At 39.6% G+C, this 22,214-nt stretch overlaps 1 protein-coding gene across 2 annotated transcripts in view; it reads left to right on the top strand.

Annotated features, from left to right (window-relative positions):
* ULK4 (unc-51 like kinase 4) overlaps positions 1-22,214 on the top strand; it is a 556,180-nt gene that overhangs the window by 372,874 nt on the left and 161,092 nt on the right. For both annotated transcript variants that reach the window (XM_019508899.1, XM_019508898.1), the window contains exon 32: positions 384-489. In XM_019508899.1, the coding sequence (XP_019364444.1) occupies positions 384-489 (106 nt within the window). The remainder of the gene's footprint in view (positions 1-383; positions 490-22,214) is intronic.

The following is a 22,214-nucleotide window of genomic DNA, read 5'->3' as shown; positions in this document are numbered from 1 at the left end:
CCAGACTGGCCAGGAGCAGATGCCATGTGTGTGTCCAGAACATTGTGTGTCCTAGATTGGCTGGGGTGGGTGCTGTCTGTGGCACCATGTGCCCTCCCTGTGGGGCCAACCTGGCTTGCGAGGTGTAGCACCCAGGGGCAGCACCAGGGCCCTGGTGACAGGACTCCATCGGCGAGATCTGACCTGTTGGCTGTGTCTTTGGACACCTGATTTAAAACATTGCAAAGAGGATGTATATCAAAGTCTTGCAATTGTTCTTGAATTTAAAAGATTTTATTAACATTTTCTTATTTGCTACTGAATATATTACTGCAGGAGGAATACATTTTTCAATTTGTAGAACAAAAATATAAATTTTTTACTTAATTTTATTTGTATTACAGGAGCATCAGGACAGTGTGCTGGGAAATACTATGCAGAGTATAATTGCCTTATTGAATAACCTGGTTGCCAACAAAAATACAAACCTGATGTTACTTTATGAACAAGGTATGTATTTTCTATGTATGGCATCCTCCTTCCTGCATCATTTTTTGATATACTTGGTATAGCTGGATTGCACATGCACGAGATTTTCTACTCATTGTACTTACTTCTTTACTGGTTTGTAGTCACTAGCCACACTAAAGCCAACTGGCATTCTACACATCCTCCTCCACCCTCATATTTATTTAACTCCTTCTGATTAGAAATTATAACTTGTAGAATGCTGCTTCCTAAAGGAAATGTAATTCATCAAGCAATGAAGCTTAAATTATGCCTCTGAGGCACAGACTTTCATATGGGTGGTGCAGAGTCTGGCACGCATGAACTCTGATTGCAACTGGCCTTTGTACACATGGGATATGCAAGAAGAGGAGAGGCTCCTTGTGTTCTCCCTTCCTATTCACATCCATGGAAGTGCTAGTTGTGGAACACTCTATTTCTTTCTTGGTTCCCCATTTCTGTATTATGAACTACACAGGCAGACTGCTGCACTCAGAAGGGGTTATATTGAAACTGAAAACCTCTCTGCAAATAAACAACAGGCAGCCTTAGTAAGAAAATCTGTTAAAATAAAGGTCTTTGCTTTGGTTTATAAGATGAAGAAAGACATTTCTGAAATTAAAGTGAATTTTTATTTTTAAATTTATCTAGAAATTTGCAAGTCTTTATAGCACAGTCTGTTTTTTGTTGCTTATTTCTTCTATGTTTGTAATTAAGTAAACAGTGCTGGAGTAACAACAGAAAATGTACAACATTGTCATTTTTCCTATAAATCACAGGCCTGAAATATTGTTATTAAAGTGTTTAACATATTTAGAAAGGATAGGCAAGGAAAAGAGGAAACAGATTTGCCTTACACATCCAGAATTAATTTCCTTTACACTAAAAGTTAAGCAAGTTGGAAGAAGCAGACATTAAAAGTCTTTAGGTAAAGATAAAAGGGGAAAAGGACAGAGGCAATACCATGGTGGAGGTCTTCTCTGGACCAGCAGATTAGAAGGAGATGGTTGAAGATTTGAATAAAGAGCAAAAGCATCCAAAGAACATGAGCCAGTAATAATGAGGAACTCTACATATACGAATGTCTCTTGGATAATAAATGTGGCAGAACTCACATTCTCCAACAAGTTCTTGGAATGTACTGGAAACAACTTTTTGTTCCAGAAGGGGGAGAAAGATGGTATAGGTGGCTGGTATAATTCTGAATTTTATAAGGATGAAACTGGTTAAAAAACTGAAGGTGGAAGATAGTTTTGGTTGAAACTGGTTATGAAACAGTAGAAGAAATGTTAGAGGTGCAAGAAAAGGGTGAGCATCAGAATAATGACAGTGAGCCCCCCAAAAAGCAGACTTCATTAAATTCAGTGTTATGGTAAGGAAGAGTCCATGGAAAGGAATGCTGATGGGAAAGAGTTTGTAGGAGATCAGAGTTTCTAAAAGAGATAATAATAAAGGCAGAATAGCAAACTAGCCTAACATGGAGGGGGAAATTGGAGGCTTATTAAGAGATGACTATGGTTGCTAAAGAAGCTATTGAATGACCTGAATATCAAAGTGAATTGCACAGAAAGTAGTAATAAAGGACATATTGGTAAGTAGCACAGGTTGGAGAGACAAAATTAAATGCAACTAATAAAGGGCATAAAAGGCATTAAGAAAAAAGTTCAATAAATTCATTGCATATATGAGAAAGAAGAAGAAGGAGAGAAAATGATAAATTACATAGAAAAGGCTAAATGTTCACTGCCTCTTAACTTAAGTCTTCACAAAAGATTAGTTGTGACCAGACACTAAACACAATTAAAATCAATAACAAAAGAGTAAGAATATAGACTAGAACAGAAAAAGAAAAGGAAACAGAATATTCAGATAATATGACTTGGCCTAACGAAATTCATCCTAGATTATCTAAGAAACTGAAGCAGCCCATTTACCATTAGTAACTAGTTTTAGGAACTTATGGAGGAATGGTTAAGGTCCCAGGGGGCTGGAGAAGGACAGATCTAGCATTTATCTTAAAAGGGGGAAAAGGAGGATCTAGGAAATTGCAGAGCTGTCAGCCTAACAACCAAGGTTGGTTTGACATGATTTGTTTTGACAGAGGGAAGCAATAAAAATGGTAACAGTTTACAATATATACTGTATGACTAGAGGTTGGTGTTGTCTGATAATAACTGGGTTTGTGATTATACAGCTGCTGGTTCTGGTGCTAGTGTGTGTGGAGCTAGTTTGTATATTATCAAGGTGCATTTTATGCAGTATAGACTCCAGTACATGAGAGAGTTCAGGGTATCTCTGCACAACTTTACATTGTACCATGTAGACCAGAGTTCTCAATCTTTGTCACCTCTGGGAACCCTTCCATATCTGTTCTGAATCTGTATCTGAGGGGGCAAGGGTAGTTCCCACCACTGAGGCTGATCCTGTGGAGTCTCATAAGCCAGCAATTACCATCACAGGCTCTTCCGCTGTCTATGGGAGGAGTGGGGCAGATAGACTACAAAGCATGGCTCCATCTGTGCATCTGCCCACCCACCCACAGCAGACTGAACTGCCTGGGAGTGTGGGGGCAGCTGGCACAGGGGTTGCCTGGGAGCAGAGGAGGCTTGCAGTGGAAGCAGTCCTCAGAGAAGCATCCATAATCACCACTGGGGTAGCTGGGGCAGGTGCAGGGCACTGGAGCTGAAAGCATTTACCTCATCACACAGGGGCTCGATGGCATTACACCCTCAACGGGATCTCACAATCTCCAGTTGAGAATCACCTCTGTGGACCTATACAATATATCTTGAAATAGGTAAAAAGTTAATCTGAAGAGGAGGGTGATGAAGTGTTTGGCTATCTACCAATGTCAGGCTAGTCTGGATATTTTTTATTCATTCCAGCTCTACATTCCTAAGATTTCTCTGGGTTTAACTAACCTTTTTGGGATAAGTTGTTTTATGTATGGTCTAAAGTGCCAGTGACTATATTAATAATCATAATGATCATATAATAATGTCAAACAAATTATGGGAGTATGGGCCTGTATTATACAGGTAGTCAGATAGCATAAATAGTCCTTTCTGCATTTGAAACCTGGAGATAACTAAATATTAAAATTATAAAGCTAACATCATTTGCTTTAACAGTAGAGGCCTTGTTTGAAATGTTGTTATACTTGAAATGTTTCAGGCATTTGCATGAGCATTAAATGTTTCTGGCAAATAATGTCCATAACACAGAGAGAGCCATTTTAGTTTCACATTATTTTACAATTATTAACATTTTAAATCTAGCTTTTGGCTAGTACATGCAGATTGACCTTTTTGTAATCTTCTATTGCAGTTTTTTGTACAAATAGCATGGCAGTCTAAATTATGCACTTGTGTACAAAATATAAAGTGCCCCATCTGCAAAAATATTATTTTAAAAAATCCAAATGTTATGTGTTGATTCAGCAATGTGTAATGGCTCAAGAAAAGTTAATTTTCTTGGTAAACATTACTTGCATTATTACTCATCTATATAGCAAATCAGGTAAATATATAAGCTTCTGAATGATTAGAAAAAATATATCTGAGCCATTTAACATTTTGGGGGGGATTAGGCCTATATGCTTGTCCCTCTCCAGAGTTTAGATACAGTCTCCTAAGTTGAGGAGGCAGGTAGGTGCTTCCATCCATTCAGAATCCATAGTCCAAAGTCCTATTCTCTGAGTAGATGTTTATAACTATTCTTTCCAAGAACTAAATTAGGGGGTCCCTCTTTTGGTGGTGTTATGCTTGTTCCCACCTTATCATATAATATCCTTATGGCATAAGTCTATGAAGTGGAAGAAGACTCACCCTAACAAGATTCAAGCTCCAAATGTCTCATCTTGCATGAATGCTGTACCACTAGGGTATGGGCTTTTCTGGGATGGAGACAGCATCCGACTCTCTAGGTTGAAAATAAGAGAGGATGCTAATATTAACAGAATGACCCTAGTATTTTGGTAAGTGTAATGGGGTCCTAAACCTGACCAAAGTATTTTAATTACTTAAATCTTAAAAATGATAGCTAGATAGATAGCTAAAGGTCTTTCATCCAGCATATTAAACATCAGATATTTGTCCTTCAAAATTTAATTTAGAGACCTCTCCTCTGCCAAAGTATATAAAATGTGCAAGGCAGAACAAAGTGAAAAAATATCACTTTACCTTACACAAAGAGGAAGATGTTCTAATCTCTAAAAAAGCTCTTAAAGTATTAATGAATGCCTACATTTCTGAACTTCACTTATTGACAATCAGTACTTGAAACCTGCATTTTAATTTTGCACATACGTAAGTTTTTCTTATTGTTTCATAGTTGTACAAAGGCTAACATCTGCCAACAGGTATTATACAATCAACATAAGGATGCCCCTATTCTTAGCATTTAGGACAAAACTGTAGCATCTTAATTATAATTATTGTTTGCAACTCCTGATTTCTTTTTCAGTCTTAACCACAGCAGGCTTATAGTATACGCTCACATGCTGATGTCCTTCTAAGGCTGCTTGGAACTCTGTTTTAAAAAGTATTCTAGGCAAGATTTAGCATAACCTCAGGTAGGGATATTTGTTATGCAGTATCATGTTTCATAAAACAAAGCCAAAGTCTTTTACTCTAATGCCTGCCTTTTACAACCATTATAGAAACTGTTTTTTTCTCATATATTTTCAAATTGTTTTACACAAATTGGAGCTTGTCAGAGCATTTCATTGTCTAGAATGGTATTTTTACCTGTTTTGAAACTTTTTCTTTTCTTTTGGTACATATTCAAAGGCATGGAAATAATTTATTATACCTGTCACATCAGCTGGCATTTGTTTTATTGAAAGAAATTGGACACATTTTACTAGAGGGGTAAATGTGTTTGTAAGGCTTCATCTTGGAGCTCAGTGTTTTCATTTCTACATGATGAACAAGCTGATCTATTGCAGAGTAGACTGATGTGCTGGCAAAAGAATTTTTGGTAGCTTATATTTGTCAGAGCACTCTTATTTATATAGAGAATTTTTTTTCTGGCAGGACGTAGACATGTTGTACTCTACTAATTGCAGTAGTTAATTCAAAGGTAATTATAGCGGTAGTTTGTAGCTCATTTTGGCTATGTCCAGAACTATTACTTTCTAGGTCTAACTTATTTTGGCAGACCAGTACTTGTTAAGAAATCAAACTGTTATCAAAATATTATAAAGGATACTCCAAATTTCTTTGCCAAGTGGCCAGTCCTGTGCTGAAGATATCAGCATTGGCAATATAGGCAAAATTTTGACTGATACAAAAACACTATGTGTAAATTGAATTTGAAGAAAGTGTTTCTAGTTACTGGTGAAACGTATGCCAAACTTTTTCCTTCTGTTTTTGGAATTGCCAGATCTGTTGAATACTAGAAACTAACATGGAAATGAAGCTTTGAGATATCATCATTGAGAATAATACAGTCAGCATCTTGCTTTTCAAATTAATGTAAAACCATTAATGGTAAATGAGAATGCAAGTAGTTTCTACAATACCAAAACTGAAAAGGAAAGACTGTTAATGCAAAACAGAATATGACAGTTTAAAGCAATTATATCTGATGCTGTATTAAGAAAACACAGTAAGCACTTGAAGTGTGGACAGTTATTAAAAACGAAAAGCCCTGCAATGAAAGTTTGTAGAAGGATTTTAGTAACTCATTTGCACCTCATGAAAGAAAGATAATAGTCAACCTTCATGGGTGAGGTATTCTATTCATCTTGTGGTCCGCTGCTTTGACTTTTAGTCAAATGTCAAGAGATTAATTAGATTTCAGATGTCTTTATGCATGTCGTATTGTTAAAGTCAGTTAAATATTTCACACTTAAAAAGTGACTCCCATGAGACCAGCAACCCAGCATTAACTTTTTTAATAAAAAGGTCATGTGCCAGCTCTTTACACTTACAGAAAAACAGTTTAGTTATAGGCAAGCTAAAAAGTTTTTATCTCTAGATAGCCGCCCATACATTTATAATTTATCCATATCATTGGAGGACATTTTTCTATCCTTCTCCTACTTACAAATAGCTGTACTTCAGGTCTCATCTCCAAAGTGCTCTTGTCTCTTAAAACTGAGTATTTAATAAGAGTTTCTGCCTCCCCTATGCAGCCCTCTTATCCCCCTAGTTGTCCTTCCCACTCTTGTAGAATAGATACTGACCCTGATGAGAGAGCTAGTTCCATAGCCAAGTGGTACCCAACTCATGTGGCCTCATGGGTTAGATTTGGCTTGCAGAACAATACTTCAGGCCAAATCCAGTGTGTGGGTTGTCTCACAGGCCAAGTGCTGAACATGGGGCCACATCATCTGGCCTATGGGGCTCTGTCTGAGTCTGGAAATTTGGCAGTCAGATGAGAGGCATAAAATTAACTGCTGCAACTCCTGGAGTATAGGTTTTTAATGGTTTAGGTAAGTTTTAATGGTTTATAGCAGTGGCCCTCCCCCTGGGGCTCCCTATAGTACCCATAGATTTAGTTCATCCAGAATTGATGCATTTAGGGGTCCAGAAATAGTGGCATAGATCAGTGGCAGCACTAATTGCTCCTGCTCTGGAGGATATGACAATTAATGCTACTGCTGCTCCCCTGTTATTAAGTTTCCAGACTTACAGGAAAATCTACAGGACAGATGAGACAGCCCCGCACACGAGGTGGCACCAGTACATGGAGTTGTATCCAGGGGAAGCAAAGTAACTCTGTGGCCAGATCTAGTTTGCAGATCAGCCCTGTGCTGACCATCTGGGCTGTGGGGCTAGAAGGTTGAGCACCACTGGCTTAGTTAAAGCAAAAATAGATACCTTTGGAGCAAAGAAAATAGGAGTTGTCTAGGGAGGGCCAACTCATCTATCTACAGTGGGGAGGCAAGGCAGGTAACCATTGTGTTCTGGGTTGCAGTCCTATAAGATCCTATCTAAATCCTGTTGAATACAATATTTGAACTGATTTATACATATTAGAAGATTTATGTTCAGTTTTTATAGAAAAAAGACCAAGATTCAGTCTATATTAGGGGTGGGCAGATGCATCCTGTGGGCCAAATCTGGCCCACCAGGCAATCCCATCCAGCCCACAGGCGCCCACCAATTTTATTGTACTCCACCCAGCCCTTATGCGTCACTCCCACCCTCCTGTGTGGGACTGCTACAGTCACCAGGGGACCTGCTTGGGTTCCCCAGCCTCCGGTGTCTCTTCTTTGTGTCCCTGCTGTATCACTTGCTTTGTACACCTAGTAGGGAAGCTGCAGCTGGGCAGGAACATGGAGAGTGTGGCTGGGGCTGGTGGGAGTGCGTACCCAGTGGGGTGGGAAACCGCAGAGATGGGGATCTGTCAGTGCCAGCCCCACTGACTTGGAGCAGGCACTGGCAGATAAGGATCTCTCAGCCCCTGCTCCCCTATCACGATCTCAGAGTGGGGGGCTTGAATCTCCCTGATCCCAGGGCAGGGGGACTTGCATTTGCAGGTAGTAAATTTACTTGCTATTAGCAAGGTTTGCTACACAGTAAGCATGTGCACATGTAGATGCACTTGCTTATTGTGCAGTAAGCTACACTACTTTACAGTAAAGCATCTCGTGTAGACATGCCTGCTATGTATATTAAACCAAAGCCAAAAGGCTTGTGATTTACCATATAATTCATTGGACTGGGTCCCAGCAGAGTCTCAGCATTTCAAGCCATGTTGACCCCACAACCGAGTAGTGCTCAGCATGTGTGTGTACTTCAGATTTCCCCGCCACAAAGGATTCATGTGCTAATTAGGTGTTCTTATCATGAATCCATGGATACTCCAAAGATGGGGACAACCTGTCACAGGGCAACCTGGTGAGGCTTTACTTCATTGTGGGTGGGACCACACTAATCATATGCAATAGCCTGAGAGAGGGGCTGACACAGGGATTTTGGGTGAACCATTTCAGGCCTAATTTTCCAGACAAGGCTGCTAAGGAAACGGGAATCATTGGAAAGAAAGTTTCAGCTTAGTTGTGGGAATGAAGAGGGACTAAAAATATATGCAGTGTAGTGGCTCACCATGACTTGACAGAATAGATGCTGGGGGGTAGGGTGGGCTGCACTCTATGGGCACTACCAAGTATCTTATATAGACAGGTTGTACTAACTTACGTTTGTGGTAGGTTCCCATCAGCATGTTTGCCCAATGTGGGCCATGTACTTATCCTTATGGTAGGTTCCCGTAAGGTTACCTGGCAGGGGAAATACCATGACTACTAAGGTGGTTTTCCTAGTTGCAGGGGAAATCACTTTCTTGGCAGGGGGTAGTAATGCATAGATAGCCTCTCACTTTCAGTTCCAATGGGAACATCTTGGGTATACATCGACATTATGGAAATGGGAGACTCCTCCCTAGCTCGCTTCTGCGGTCATATGGTTGAGGGCAAGTGAAACTTGGGGGCATCTGAACCCCAAGCCTCCAGGCATGGACCTCCATATAGGATGCCTCCCAAAGGATTTGGAAGCATCGAAAGCCCCAGGCGGGGGTGGAGGATGCTTGCTGGGCCACATATGGTTCTTGAATGACTCACGGATTTGGAATTGATTTGGGTGATTTGGCTTGGAACACACAATTAAAAAAAAAAAAAAAAATGTGGGCCATGTAATTTTTAGTCAAGCTCAGTGTTGGCTGCATTTAATCATCTTTATAGTTAGTTTATATTACTGAGTGCATGCTGCTTTTCGCAGCAGTTGAAAGATAGTGTACTTAATGCAGTTTCCTTCTTTGCAGATGTAAGACAGGCTTTTTTCCCCATGTTGATTAGGGGAGGAAACCTCATATTGTATTTGAGTAAATATGGTATCTATTTTTTAATCTTTAAGGTCTGTTTTTATAACTATTAACAAAGGGTAATCACAGTAATATCTAAGTTCTGATACCTACCAAATGCTGACTTGGGCAAAATTATATTGTAGCAGTCTGCCTGCAGGTTATACTATCCATGAAACAAAATTTCCGTATTTTGAAAAGTAATATAATAACAATAGGGAGTGCCTTTAACTCTAGAAGAAACAAGATGCATGTATGTTTAGGTTTTTTAAAGCAGCAGACTATCCAAACAATTGAGGGGGTGACACTTTCAAAAATGACTTCCACCTTTGCCTGAGTAACTTCTGCTCATGCTTTTTGACCATTAACACCTGTACTTACCAGGGATAAAATTATCCAAGTGAGTTTAGTTCATGTAACAAAGTTGCATGTTTAAACTCTGTTTCCTGTGTGTGTAAGCTGTGGTGTTTTTTGGGGGGTGGGGAGGGGGTTTGGTGCATATTCAGGTCCCACAAAAAGGAGAAAGGACACCAAACCTTTTCCTATTTATTTAACTGTACAAAAGATGGCTTCATCCTGGCCCCTATTAACTACAGTTTTATTAAACTTAATTTAAATGTTATTTCTCCTGGCATCATTACATTGCTCCCTATTATAGCTGTGGGACAGGCTGCAATCCAGCCCAATTGTCAGGATTAGTGGCTGTCATTTCTCAGAAAAATAAAGTACCAGATAATAGTATAGCTATCATATTAGCTATACTGCACCATTTAGTGATGTAAACTATTAAAGTTGTTACAGATGATAAATTAAGATCTAATGATAACAATGTCCCTACATAGCTTGTCAGATGTAATTAGTAAGCTATCAGATGCTGGTAGAAAGTGAAATTCAAAACAGAGCTATACAGTTCAACAGTTACAACCTTTTATTCTGGGGATTACCTAGAAGCTAATATTTGTTTTGATTTCCAGCTAGAGGACAGTCTCAATCTAAGATCAATGCAGAACTGACAATTTAAAGTATGCACAGAGCTTTGAAGATGCAAAGTGCTAGACACAGTAAGAATTAAGTGCTATTAATCATTATTTTGTCACTGAGCCAATACTATTCCTCTGTGCATAATTGATTCCACTAAAAATTATGCATTTTGGCAATTTATAAGAACCGTGACTGCTTGCATAGATGGACCAGTTCAATGCATTGGATGTTTATTCCCTCACATCCATTAATGTGAAGAGTTCATTACATTTTCTCAGTAGTTGGCACTTGTTTCCAGGAAACCAATAATTTTCCTTTTGTATACAAGAAAAAAATCTGTATAAACTAGATCTAAAAACTGAACAAATATACTTGTCATACAAACAAACTTGTAATTTAAGCAGCTCATGGTTGATTAATCCTTAAAATAAATGTTCATTTTCTTTAAAACAGAGTATTGCGTGAGCAAACTTAAAAATTTCCAGACTTCTTATATTTTGAAGTTAAATAATTAATCCTATATTTACCAGCCTTTACACAAATTTAGATTCTGTCCATTTTATGCAAAGCTGATGACATTAGAAATATCTTCACACATTTTTTTTGAATAAATTGGTATGTTTAGCTAGTTGTCTTGTACCTATCTAATCCTCTTACTGCTCATTTAGCACTCCTTTTTATTTTCCAACATTCATGCTTAAAAGCATTCCAAGATAGACATGGCAATGTAGGACTGGAAAGAGCCATTGAAGTATGTTTACAGGCAGTTGTAAACCCAAAGAATCCCCAAAATTACCACTTCAAAGTCTCTCACACAACTGCAAGGAACAATACCGGAAATGCTAAGAAATCCCTATACAATGACATATGTAAAAAAACAGGGAAGACTAGGACAGTGCTGGTGCCCTGCTGATGCAATGACAGGGAAGTAGTTGGTTAATATATGCTCAGAAGATCCTAGGAAGAGAACCATGCTCTACACTACAGAATAAGGGAAAAAAAAACCTCGCAGCTCACAGGCTGTCAGAGCCTTTTCTTTTGATATTCCTGCCATGTAGAGCAGGCATTTTGTAACTCTTCAACTTTGACAGCCCTTTTTTTTCATATCACTTAAAATATAGCTTTTAATCTCTTAACTTTGCCTGCCTTCCTTTTCTCTTCTATTGTTATCTAATATCTGACCCTGTAACTACATTTGATTCAAGAAGCCATTTGCAGATAAAATCTATATGAAAAAACATACAAAGCAAAAAGTAGATCTTGAATACATTTTAGAATCTTTTTGCCAAGGGAAGTCTGGGAGTCTTAAGTCATGCCTACATGAAGATATAGCGGCAGTTTAACTTACCATATCTTCTTGCATACAACACTCAGCTTTGCCCCCAAAAATCAGCTGCTGGAAATGGGGCTGCTTGTTTTGAGTGAGGAAACAGCAGCTTCTGCCACTCCTTTTTCTGCTGAGAAAAGGGAAAGTAACCCTGCACGTGCTGCATAGGGGCTGCCTACCTGCCTACCCTGTGAAGTGAAGCCAAGTCCTTGGTACTGAGGCAAAGGCTCCTGCTGAACCACACGGGTGGGTCCTTGGTGAACTCTGCAAGTGCTGCTGGCTCAAATCAGGCCCTTAGTGGACTTGGCAGACACTGCTGCCTGCCCATCCAGTTCAGCTCGAGAAGAGAACAGGGTGCAGGCAGTTTGACTCAGCCAGTAGCATCTGCAGTGTCTTGCAGCCTGGGGGTTAACAGAGTAGCTGCAATGTTTTGCTCCCTCCTAAACACAAGTGCTAATGTTACCCTGGGAAAATACCGCACTTACCAGTATTTGAAAGGAAAGAACTATTTCCTTCATTCTGCCTTTCAAAAACAAGGTGCGTTTCTTAGTGACATCTTGTATGTAAGAAAAATACAGTGAATTATTTTTAAATTTTTAATGATTTGTAAAACCAATTGAAACCGTATCTAAACATTTTTAAGTTGTTCTGCTATTTTTTTTAGCTTAAATCTGTTCTTGATTGACATACATCTATATAATCTGGCTTCTATAAATGTAGAGTGCCTCCATTGTCATTTGCATGCCAGTATAACGAAGACATTTTTTAATTTACTTTTTAGTAAAATCAATACAGCTTTGTCTACAGAGAACCCCTAATTTGGAGGACCTTACTTTTTCTATTTCTCAACTATATTTCTCTGTGGAAATCCTTATCTTTTGATTATGTCCTGTAACTTCTAGAAATACTACATTGGTTGGATAAAGTACTTGAGTACTTTTCTTTTATTCAGGAGAAGTCTATGTCTCTTGATATTTGGAGGTCACTAGGAAAATAAATAGAGCATTACAGCTACACAAAAGCATCTATTGGAACTGAGTAGCAAATCTGATTCCAGGTTCTATTGATCTAATGTTTGGATCTTTAATCTCAAGTTTCTTAAAAAAACAAAAAGTCTCTCTCTCCCTCTTAAGAAGTAATAAAAGCCGAGAAGATTTTTTTTTTTTGCCTGTCCCTTGATTTTATTTTTTTTTTAAGCAAGATTTAAAAAAATAGTTACAATTTACATGGCAAGCTCATGTAAAATTAGCCTACACCCCTTCTTTATATCCATGGCTACATGCTTTAAAAAGTATTGTATATGAATATATTCCTATTTTTTAAATGTCATATTTCATGGTTGTTAAGCCCAGACTGACATATAGCTTTTAGCAGTTGACACAATCATGAAATATGACTTCTTTTTCTGGTTGGCAGTTATGTTATTGCTATATTAATTATATATAGGCCAAAAAAAATGGTAAAATTATCCATTATGGGCTTTCAAAAGAACTTAGAAGACTTTAGTTATGGGTAACTTTTGAAAACAGCTGTCCTGTCCTTCCTAAATATTGAGAGCTATTTTATACTTTGTGCTCTCTCCTTATCTCCAAAGAAGAGACCTAAGTGAATGACTCAAAGAACAGGTTACTGACGTAATTTCTTTATAAGAACATGCATGCTGCAATACTGTTATTTGCTATGTATTTCCCACAAGTTATAATTAAGTGGAACATCTGTGGAACAATTCAGAAAGAATAGGGTTGGTGCAGTGCAAAAGCTGAAGTTTTAAAGGCAGTATTTTGGATGGACTAGAAAGAGAGGTTTGTTAGTTGTAGAGAGTATAGTTACAGTAGTCAGTGTGGAGGGTCACATAACATCACTGGAGCAGATGGCTGCCTGAAGCTAGACCTCCATGGGAGAGACGGCACAATCCACAAACATCACTGATCTCTGACTCCCTTAACCTCCAAAAAAAGCATTTCCCTTTTACATAGAACACGTATTCCATATAAGGGAATCTATTTGAAAACCTGCTTCCCCAGAAGAAACTTGCTGGAAGATTCTCATTTAGAACAGCTCACAGGGTCTGCAGAATCAAAGACGGTTGCTGCAGGGGAAAACAAAACAGGCAGAGCAGAGTAGAAAGACAAAACAGCCCCTTTGGCCGTAAAGGACTTGGGAGAGTTAATCTCAAAGTAGAGTTTTAAGATCCTCTATGGGAGCACAATTTGATAAAATCCAAGTAGAGATAAAAGACATTGAGGGAAGGCCTCGTACAGATGTTCAGTTTTTCCTGGGATTGTTACTGCTCTCCCAGGAGAAACCACACATGTACAGATGTTCAAGCTTTTTTTCTTCCAAAAGTAAAAATGACCATTGGGGGGGAAGAACAGCCTGAGTAACAACCAAAGTTAAATCACTTCCAAGACAGTTTGTCCTGAGAGAGTGAATGTCTGCACATGTCAACCTTCTTTCAGAAGAGAACATAGTCCTCTAGAAGCATCCCCTCTCCCATGGGGGAGCTTTGTCACTTGCTGGATTCTGCTGCTTCACACCCCCTCCCCCATTTCACAATCCCCACATTGTGCAGCAGGGAAACACAGGCTGACCATGGCCAGTCTGGCCCAGCCAATTAGGGCTGTCCTACACACTGCTGCTATCTGATGCCAGGCAGACTAAGGGAGCCTGCAAGAGCACAGGCGATGCATCAGAGGGCATGCCGGGGCATGTGCCTCCCCCCCGCGATTTCTGTGGGTCCATGAAAGGTGGCTGTGCTGCTGCTGCTCCAGCTTCTCCCGTGACCAGAGGCTGGGCAAGCAGCAGCAGCAGGCAGCCCAGTATCAGCAGGCAGGGCATGTTGTGGCTCCTCTCACAGCCAGAGGCTGCCGAAGCACCAGCAGCAGAGTAAGGCCAGGTAACAGCACCTCATTCTGCCCCACCGCTGCCTCATGTGGGATCCAGCACTGCTGCGAGAAAGGGATCTGAAAGGGCCTGTGGTTCCATTCCCCATCTATTTCTTACCAGAGCCCTTCAGTTGTGCACCCCTACTATCAACAGTTACAAGTCACCTATGCTGCAGAGCAAGCTGAGATGTTTTTGAATGGGGCTCCCCCTGGCTGCACAGTGTCAATAGTACAAGCTCCCCACTCTTTAGGACCTCAGCATTCAAATGTCTGTACATGCAGCTGTAAGCAAGTTTCTTTGCCAGGAAAACAAACCTAAGAGAATTCTCTCAGATTTATTTGAATGTGTATATGCAGCCCTGAAGATAAAGCTTGAGGGAAACCTGCGATCAGCAGTAAATCTTCAAAATAAAATTATGATTGGGGAAAAAAAGAAAAAGGAGCTTGCAGAGGAATTTAGGATAAATGAAAATTGTGAGCAGAAAAATACCATAAGAATTAGAGGACTCCTAGATGGTGTGGAAAAGGGCAGTCCAGCAGGATATTTAAAGCAGGTATGTATGCTTTTTCCTACAGCTGAAAACAAAGGCAACAGTTCTTTGTAGAAAAAGCATACAGAGCTCTCTACACTCCCCTACCAATTCAAACAAACCAAGAGATGTGATACGGTTCTTGCTGTGTTTTGAACAACAGCACAAAGTTAGGCTTCTCTTCCTACTCCTGGAGGATATAGAATGCAAGTGTTTCAAGACTTGTCACAGGGAAAAATGAGAAGGAAGGAACGTAGTAAAATTACATCTCTCAGAGAAGCAAATATAAGATACAGATGGAGTTTTCCGTTTACTCTTGTCTTTACACATCAAGAAGAGCAGTACATTGTAAAGGAGCGAGAGGGGGGGAAGGTCTTAAAATCCTTGAGAAACTTAATGGACAATACCTTGAAATCTCAACATGAAACTAACCCAGACAGTGAGAAGCAACTGTAATTCTGAGCAGCAAACTCTTAAGTCTAAGTGAAAGAAGATACTGAAGTACTAGGAAAAAAACTGGGAGTAATCACAAAACTAAGGCAATTTAAGAGGATTTGAGTGGGACTGAATAATATAAGAGGAAAAAAATCGAAGGAAGAATATCACAAGGGGGAGAAATAAAACAGCAGTGTTGGGAACGAAAATAATTAGGAAAACAAGGTAAATAATGGTGGGATGCAGGGACTTTAGTAAATAAAGTTAATTTTAGGGCAAGGTTGTATAGAATACACAAGGATGAGAGCAGTACTGCTATTAAGTACACCAAACATAATCTAGATTAGCTTTATTTCTTATTTTCATATATTATAAACAGATGAAAACAATTCCAGCTAATATGTATTCACCAGCCAGTAAGCCTTTGTCTTGGCCAGATTGAATGTTAACATATATAAACATTATATTGATAGTACAAATGATAAGTTTAAAGAATTGTTGCATATTATTTGCTTTGTAAATATGTAACAACTTGAACCTTATGCAATTCCTGTGTATTACTATAGTATTGGAATTTTGTTTCTATACTTGCCTGAATAATAAAAAAAAAAAAAAGTTAACTCCCCCAATAGTCAGATGTGATAAGTTATAAAGGCATGTTTGAAGGTTTGACAGAAGAGACTGAAAGAAAGGCCACCATTACTACAATGAATATGTATTAGTTACAAATGGCCTGCAGCATGTGTTGCTCCTTGAAGGAACTAGTCCATCACCATTATGACAGGCAGTGAGAATAGCATATCTAGCAGGTGTAAAAGCTTCTCTTGAACATTGTCTTTCTCAGTCTTAATGATCAGAGTGGAGAAATGCTCCACAATCCACTCCTCGAGCTTGGCCGCAAGGTTCCCATGTAGTTCAAAGTTGCTGTGGCCACTATTATAACTGAATTTTATGAGCGACTATAAAGATAACGCAGATGCAGCTTTCTCAGTGTGGGCAGAATGTGCGATGTGCTAGGGTGATGCAAAGAAGGTCCTCTTCAAAATGTCAAAGTACTTGTATTTTCAGAATTTGGGTGGATGCCCAGACATCAGCAGTAGAGTTGTGGCCTAATTTTGAGCCTGCTTAGATGTGAGCATTCACCTTTGAAAATGATCACTATTCTGTATGTGCATGGAAATTCCATCATATGAATGTGAGAGATTCTTTGAACAGTATTTTCAAAACAAAATGGGGATTCTGTGATCGTGTTCTGTTACAGTGACTTTACTTGTGTTTTAACAAATATTGTGGTTAATGAAAACTTAATAGACCAGATTTTCACCTTCATTCAAGTGTCAACAGAGGTAACCAGTCAAGCTTCCTGATTTGAGGTAAGTCCTACACTGTGGGTACATACAGACATTCAGGGAGGTTAGGGGGAGGTTAGATCCCATTAAAAATGGGGACCTGATCTTGGTTAGTTCACCCATGTACAAACCTTGTGAATGTAAGTGCCAACTGAACAGAAATTGAGGAAGTAGTAGTCCAAGGTAGTCTAACTTCGATTGGGTCCAGTGAGAGTAACTGAACTTCTGTACAGTTCCCACCATAGCCCCAGGGCTGGGAAAGTCCAGCTGCTAGCCCCAGCCCTGAAGCTGTGCTTTTCTTACATCCCTACCCTGGCATTGAGGTGGAGGGGTAGGTGGAATGGAGGGGGTAGGTTTACTGGGGGAGGGTTATTTGCATGGGGGTAGAGGGAGGGTTAGGGAGCTAAAAATAGGCTTTGATGCTGCAAGTATGAATATGGAGAGGTTCTTCTCTAAGAGGCAACTCCAGTAACCAGTAATTAACTTTCATTTTTCTTTCAAATAGGATTAATGAATAATTTTCAGCATTACAGCAAACAGTCTGGTGGAATGGATACAATATTTAGTTATAATATCTTGTGCCAGAGTCTGTTTAGTTAAATATCCTGTCCTTGGCTTGTCCTTTGGACTAGCAGCTTCAACAGCTCACAAGGGCTGTAACTTTAAAATCAAAGGGCACCTATACATGAGCAGTGAGGCTGCTCTGAAGTGCTATAATTACAGCATGTCAAAGCAGGCTTGATTAATTGAATCTGCTGGAGTGTGGTAATACTATGCACCAGCAGACTCCAGCATCTTGTGTATCAGTATCCCCGGGCTTAAAAATGGCATCGGGGTGCTTTAACTAAAGCTCGTTGAACCAGCTTTAGATAAAGCACCCCCACCATCATTTTTAAGTGTGGGGATGCTGATACATAAGATGCTCTGGGTGCTCTAACTTATCACCTCCGCCCCCAGTTGTGGAGCATGTGTATAAATGCCCAAAGTATTCACACCTTGTAAATGATGGCCTTGCTATGATCTATTCTTATCAATCTAAGAGGAGTAGGATGTGGAGGTTGCAGAATATATATCAACCTGAACTAATTTCCTAATGCCGTGTATATAATGAGTGTTGTTTGATAGCCCTCTTGGAGGGGGTGGTCTGGGCACCAGTGGTAAAAAAGAGATGAACACTGGAATACATATAGAGAAAAGCAGCAAAGATGGTCAAAGGAAATGAGAATCCATCTTATAGGAGAAGACTAAAAGAGCTTGATTTGTTTAACGTCATAAAATGAAGGTTGAGGGGGTACAGATACTTTTAAAAAACTATTCATGGGGTGAGAATAAGACGGGAAGAATTTTTCGAATTATAGTTGAGCATAGTACAAGCACATCATTAAATGACTGTAAACTGATTATGAACAAATTTAAATTAGAAATTTAAAAGAAGGTTTCTGACTATTTGGGAAGTTTCATGATGGTCTTCCAAGCAAAGCAGTAGAAGCAAGGAACCTGAATTGCTTTAAGAATTGCTGAATCATTTTAAGACTGGTAAGACTGAATTTAGTGAGATTATAGAAGGGATGATGTGATACTATAGGGAGTAGTCTCAATCCTCATGTTAGTATTGCGACAACTTTTCCCTGCCTGGGGGGTACCTGATTGTCCCATACGGGTAGTTTGCAGGGTCTGGGAAGGATCTCTTCCCCTTGTGACTGCATTATGACTTCTAGAGGGAATTTTCACCATTGTCTGAAGCACTGCACATTTGCAACACCTTTATGTGGGAGTTTTGATGGGAGTATCCTGGTGTTCCTGCTGAGACTTAGAAACCTCTCATGTACTTGCCTAGAGCTGGGGTCAGCAACTTATGGCCCAGGGGCAATGCGTAGCAGGTGCATGTAGCGGTGCACCCCCTGCAGGCGGTCGACACTCACCACCCCTCTACTGGCACTGCTGGCAGCATCTGCGGGCAGTCTATGATTGCCCCTGGCCAACCCTGACACTGCTGGCGGCGCCTGCAGGTGGTCGCTGACCCCTGGTCAACACTCACCACCTCACCCCCTACCCCCTGCCGCCAACAGTGCCAGCAGCATCTGTGGGAGCTCCCCGGTCACTGCCACACTCCCACCACCACTGGCGGCGCCATGCCCCCTCCCAGCTGCCGGGGGCATGGGCTGCTCATGCCTGGGACTGATCTGGCCTGCCAAGTGATTCTATCTGGCCTTCAAAAGCAGGATGGTGGCAGTGGAACAGTGTTGCTGACATGTGGCAACAGATGGGTTCTTGGTTGTAAGGGTGACAGCAGCTGGGTCGCAAATGGGGAGCTACTTTAGAAGCACCTGCATTTTTTCAGCCTGTCACTCCTTAAGGTTGCCATCCCCTGGACTAGAGGATCTTGGGTTTTTTGCTCAGGGTCAAACAGATTACCAGCTCTGAGGTCAGGAAACAATTTTCCTTAGGTTAGATTGGTTAATATATGCTGAGCAGATAGTAGAAGGACAAATGTGAAGGAAGGGGATAACTACACAATCTCTGACAATTGCTTCTCTGGCATTGCAGTGGTGCTGTATTGGCTGTGCTCATTTTCCCTACTCTTTATCTGTAGTTTACTGTGGAGGGCTCTTGGTTTTATCATGTGTTTTGTGATTATAGTATATGGAGAGTTTATAGTGACAGCCTGCAGGCATTGTTGGGTAAATGATTGGCTGGGAATGAAGGTGACTGGACTCTGTAGCCCCAGAGGCCTCTTTCAGTCTTAAGTTCCTATTTATTATCCTTTCTTAGAGTATGACTTTTAAACAGGGACATGTGTAGAGTTTTTGCATTTATCCTTTACTAAGTATCTTGGGAACATTAGTCAGCTCTGTTTTAGTTTTACCATTTTTAAGTGTTTTAAAGTTTTAGACAGTTTTCTGAAGCCAAGGTTCATTGGTCCTTATCACGCTCAGTCCAGAGACTCTTGAAGCCCTTACTAAAGTAATTAGTGCTGCTAACTTTATTCAAAGCTGTCAAATACTGACAGTGTGTGACAAATAGTTTAATGGTATAGCCACATTCTGAAGCAAGCTGTTCATATCTGGGTTTTTCAGCTTTTGTCAAAGAGGCAGCTCTCAAAGTTTGAATTTAGTCTCTGAAGATTTTAGTAAAAGCAGAGATTGCTGCCAATGAAGAGGCATGTTTGGAGATTTGAAGTAAATAATCAAGTTTTAATCTTGTGTGACAAGAAGTCTATTATTAAAATATTACTTTCTTTAAAAGAGCATCTAGTTCTAAATTAAGCCCAAGATACAAATTCTCTTTATATTTTATCATATAGTAATTATTGCAGCCTTGATGTTCCTGAGCATTAAGTCAAAAGTCTTTTTCTAAAAATCTTGTTGACAGCAAAAACTTCCTGATCTAAGAAAAATGAACAGGTTTGAGTCTGCTGATGAAGAACTTCTTGTCTAATTTTGCCATTAATTTGACGACTTCACACAGCTTTTGCTTTTCTATAAACATATACTGCACTGTATATTAATGTGGAAAGCAAATGAAAACTTCCCCTTATTAATATGATACAAACCTGCCCAAACAAATCAGCAAACCATAAATTCTCAGTTCAGCATACGAGTAATCATACAGAAATATTTATCTGAAAGTTTAAGGCAGAAATGTGAAAAATACATCCTTTGGACCTGGGACAGAGAGCTGTTTCATCCATCCTAGCCTCTGGCCCTGCCAGTCCCATAGCCATCACCTTGTGCCCTGAGCTGGATCTGGTCTGCAACAAGCTCCATGGCCCCTATTGGGCCCAGGGCATGGGGTGAGTTTGACCACCCCTGTTTTAAGGTATTGTGGACACCTGCTAAACTATTCATTTTCTTATGTGGATAACTGCAAATACTGCTTTATTAAAAACATTCTTATTTGTATTCTAATTACTAGTTCATAAAATTATGGGCATTTTCTTATACCTCCTTTTTATGTTATAGGATATGAGAAGGTTTGAGGTTAGAGCCTATCAGTGTCTCAATAGAAGTATAGTATTTTGGGGAATATCTTCATTGCATAGAGAAGTATCAGCAATGCTTCAATTCCTATGTGCTGAGTTTTTAAAACTCAGAATACAGACATCTTTCTTTTTTAGCTTTGACCATCAAACTGGTGACTTGATCATTTGTAATTAGTATCTTTGGAACAGGAATGGGTAATAGAGGATATTATGGGAAGTACCAAAGATGTAAATTCAACTGTGCATAATAAACTGTTGGATAACCTGCTTTTAGAAGTCCTACTTGCATATAAAGGTACAATGGAATATTTCTGAAATAGATATGTGGGGGGAAAATGCAAGGAAGGACCTGCAAAAAGCCAACTATATGTGATAACAGCATCAATAGTAGCGAATTTGGAGGACAAACTTTTGTTTCTTAGCTTACTTTTCTTTTTTGGAAAGTAGAATTTCTGTGGTTTAGTGAGAGCATATTACGTTTAAAAACATACCTGTGAGCAGTGCAAAATTGGCAGATTGAAAGTCTCTATAAACAAAAATGTTTCATCATGTTTGTAGCAATAGTGCAAGTCAGTGTTTTTCAACACTGTTCTACCAAACATCATTTGAGATGGAACCTTTCAAGCTTTATACTTATTCAGTGCTCCATGCCTTTCTTTTTTCTTCCAACTTGAATCATTTTTTGTGAAGTAGACTGCTTAGATAGGTATTGGACATTAGAATCCATCTTTTGAGAGCAGACCTAGATTTGAATAGTTGTTTTAAAGACAAACGGTTGTATCTCATTTCCATTCCTCTCTAAGGCACCTAGTTTCCCTTTGTTTGCCATTGCCCTGTTGAAGTGAAAACCCAGCTAATATAAAATATAAGACAAGTGAAAAGATAAAGTTGTGGAGATTAGGTTGCCAACAGCATGATATCCAAACAAAAATCTGTTGAAATTAGACTCTATTAAGGCCATATCAGCAGTCTTCTCCCAAACATCATTACCCTCCATAAACACAGAATAATCTCCCAAGTCAAATAAATTCATTCTAATGGGGAGGGGGGGAGGTGTGTTATGTGCTGGAAAATAATAGAAAGATATTTAGAGATTCTTGTACTCATTTTGGGGGATAGTTATCTTTTAGTCTTTCAAAATATCCCTGTTGAATAGTCATGCGTGGAGGCTTCTTATGTTTTAAGGGCTGCAGATTATCTTTGTAAAAGTTGTCTTGAACACTCCAAACTGAAATAATTCCAAGAGTAGCTGAAGTAACTTCTACGCGTCTGTATTTAAAACTTAGATTTCATAGATTTCATAGACATTACGGCTGGAAGGGACCTTGGAAGATCATAGAGTCCAGCCCCCCACCCAAAGGGCAGGAAGTCAGCTGGGGTCATAGGATCCCAGCAAGATAAGCATCCAATTTACTCTGGAAGGTGTTCAAT

This window comes from Gavialis gangeticus, unplaced genomic scaffold, assembly GCF_001723915.1.
Source record: "Gavialis gangeticus isolate Ggan-Ray unplaced genomic scaffold, GavGan_comp1, whole genome shotgun sequence".
Lineage (NCBI taxonomy): Eukaryota > Metazoa > Chordata > Crocodylia > Gavialidae > Gavialis > Gavialis gangeticus.
The sequence above is the reverse complement of the archived record's forward strand: the minus strand, read 5'-3'. Positions and strand labels throughout refer to the sequence as shown.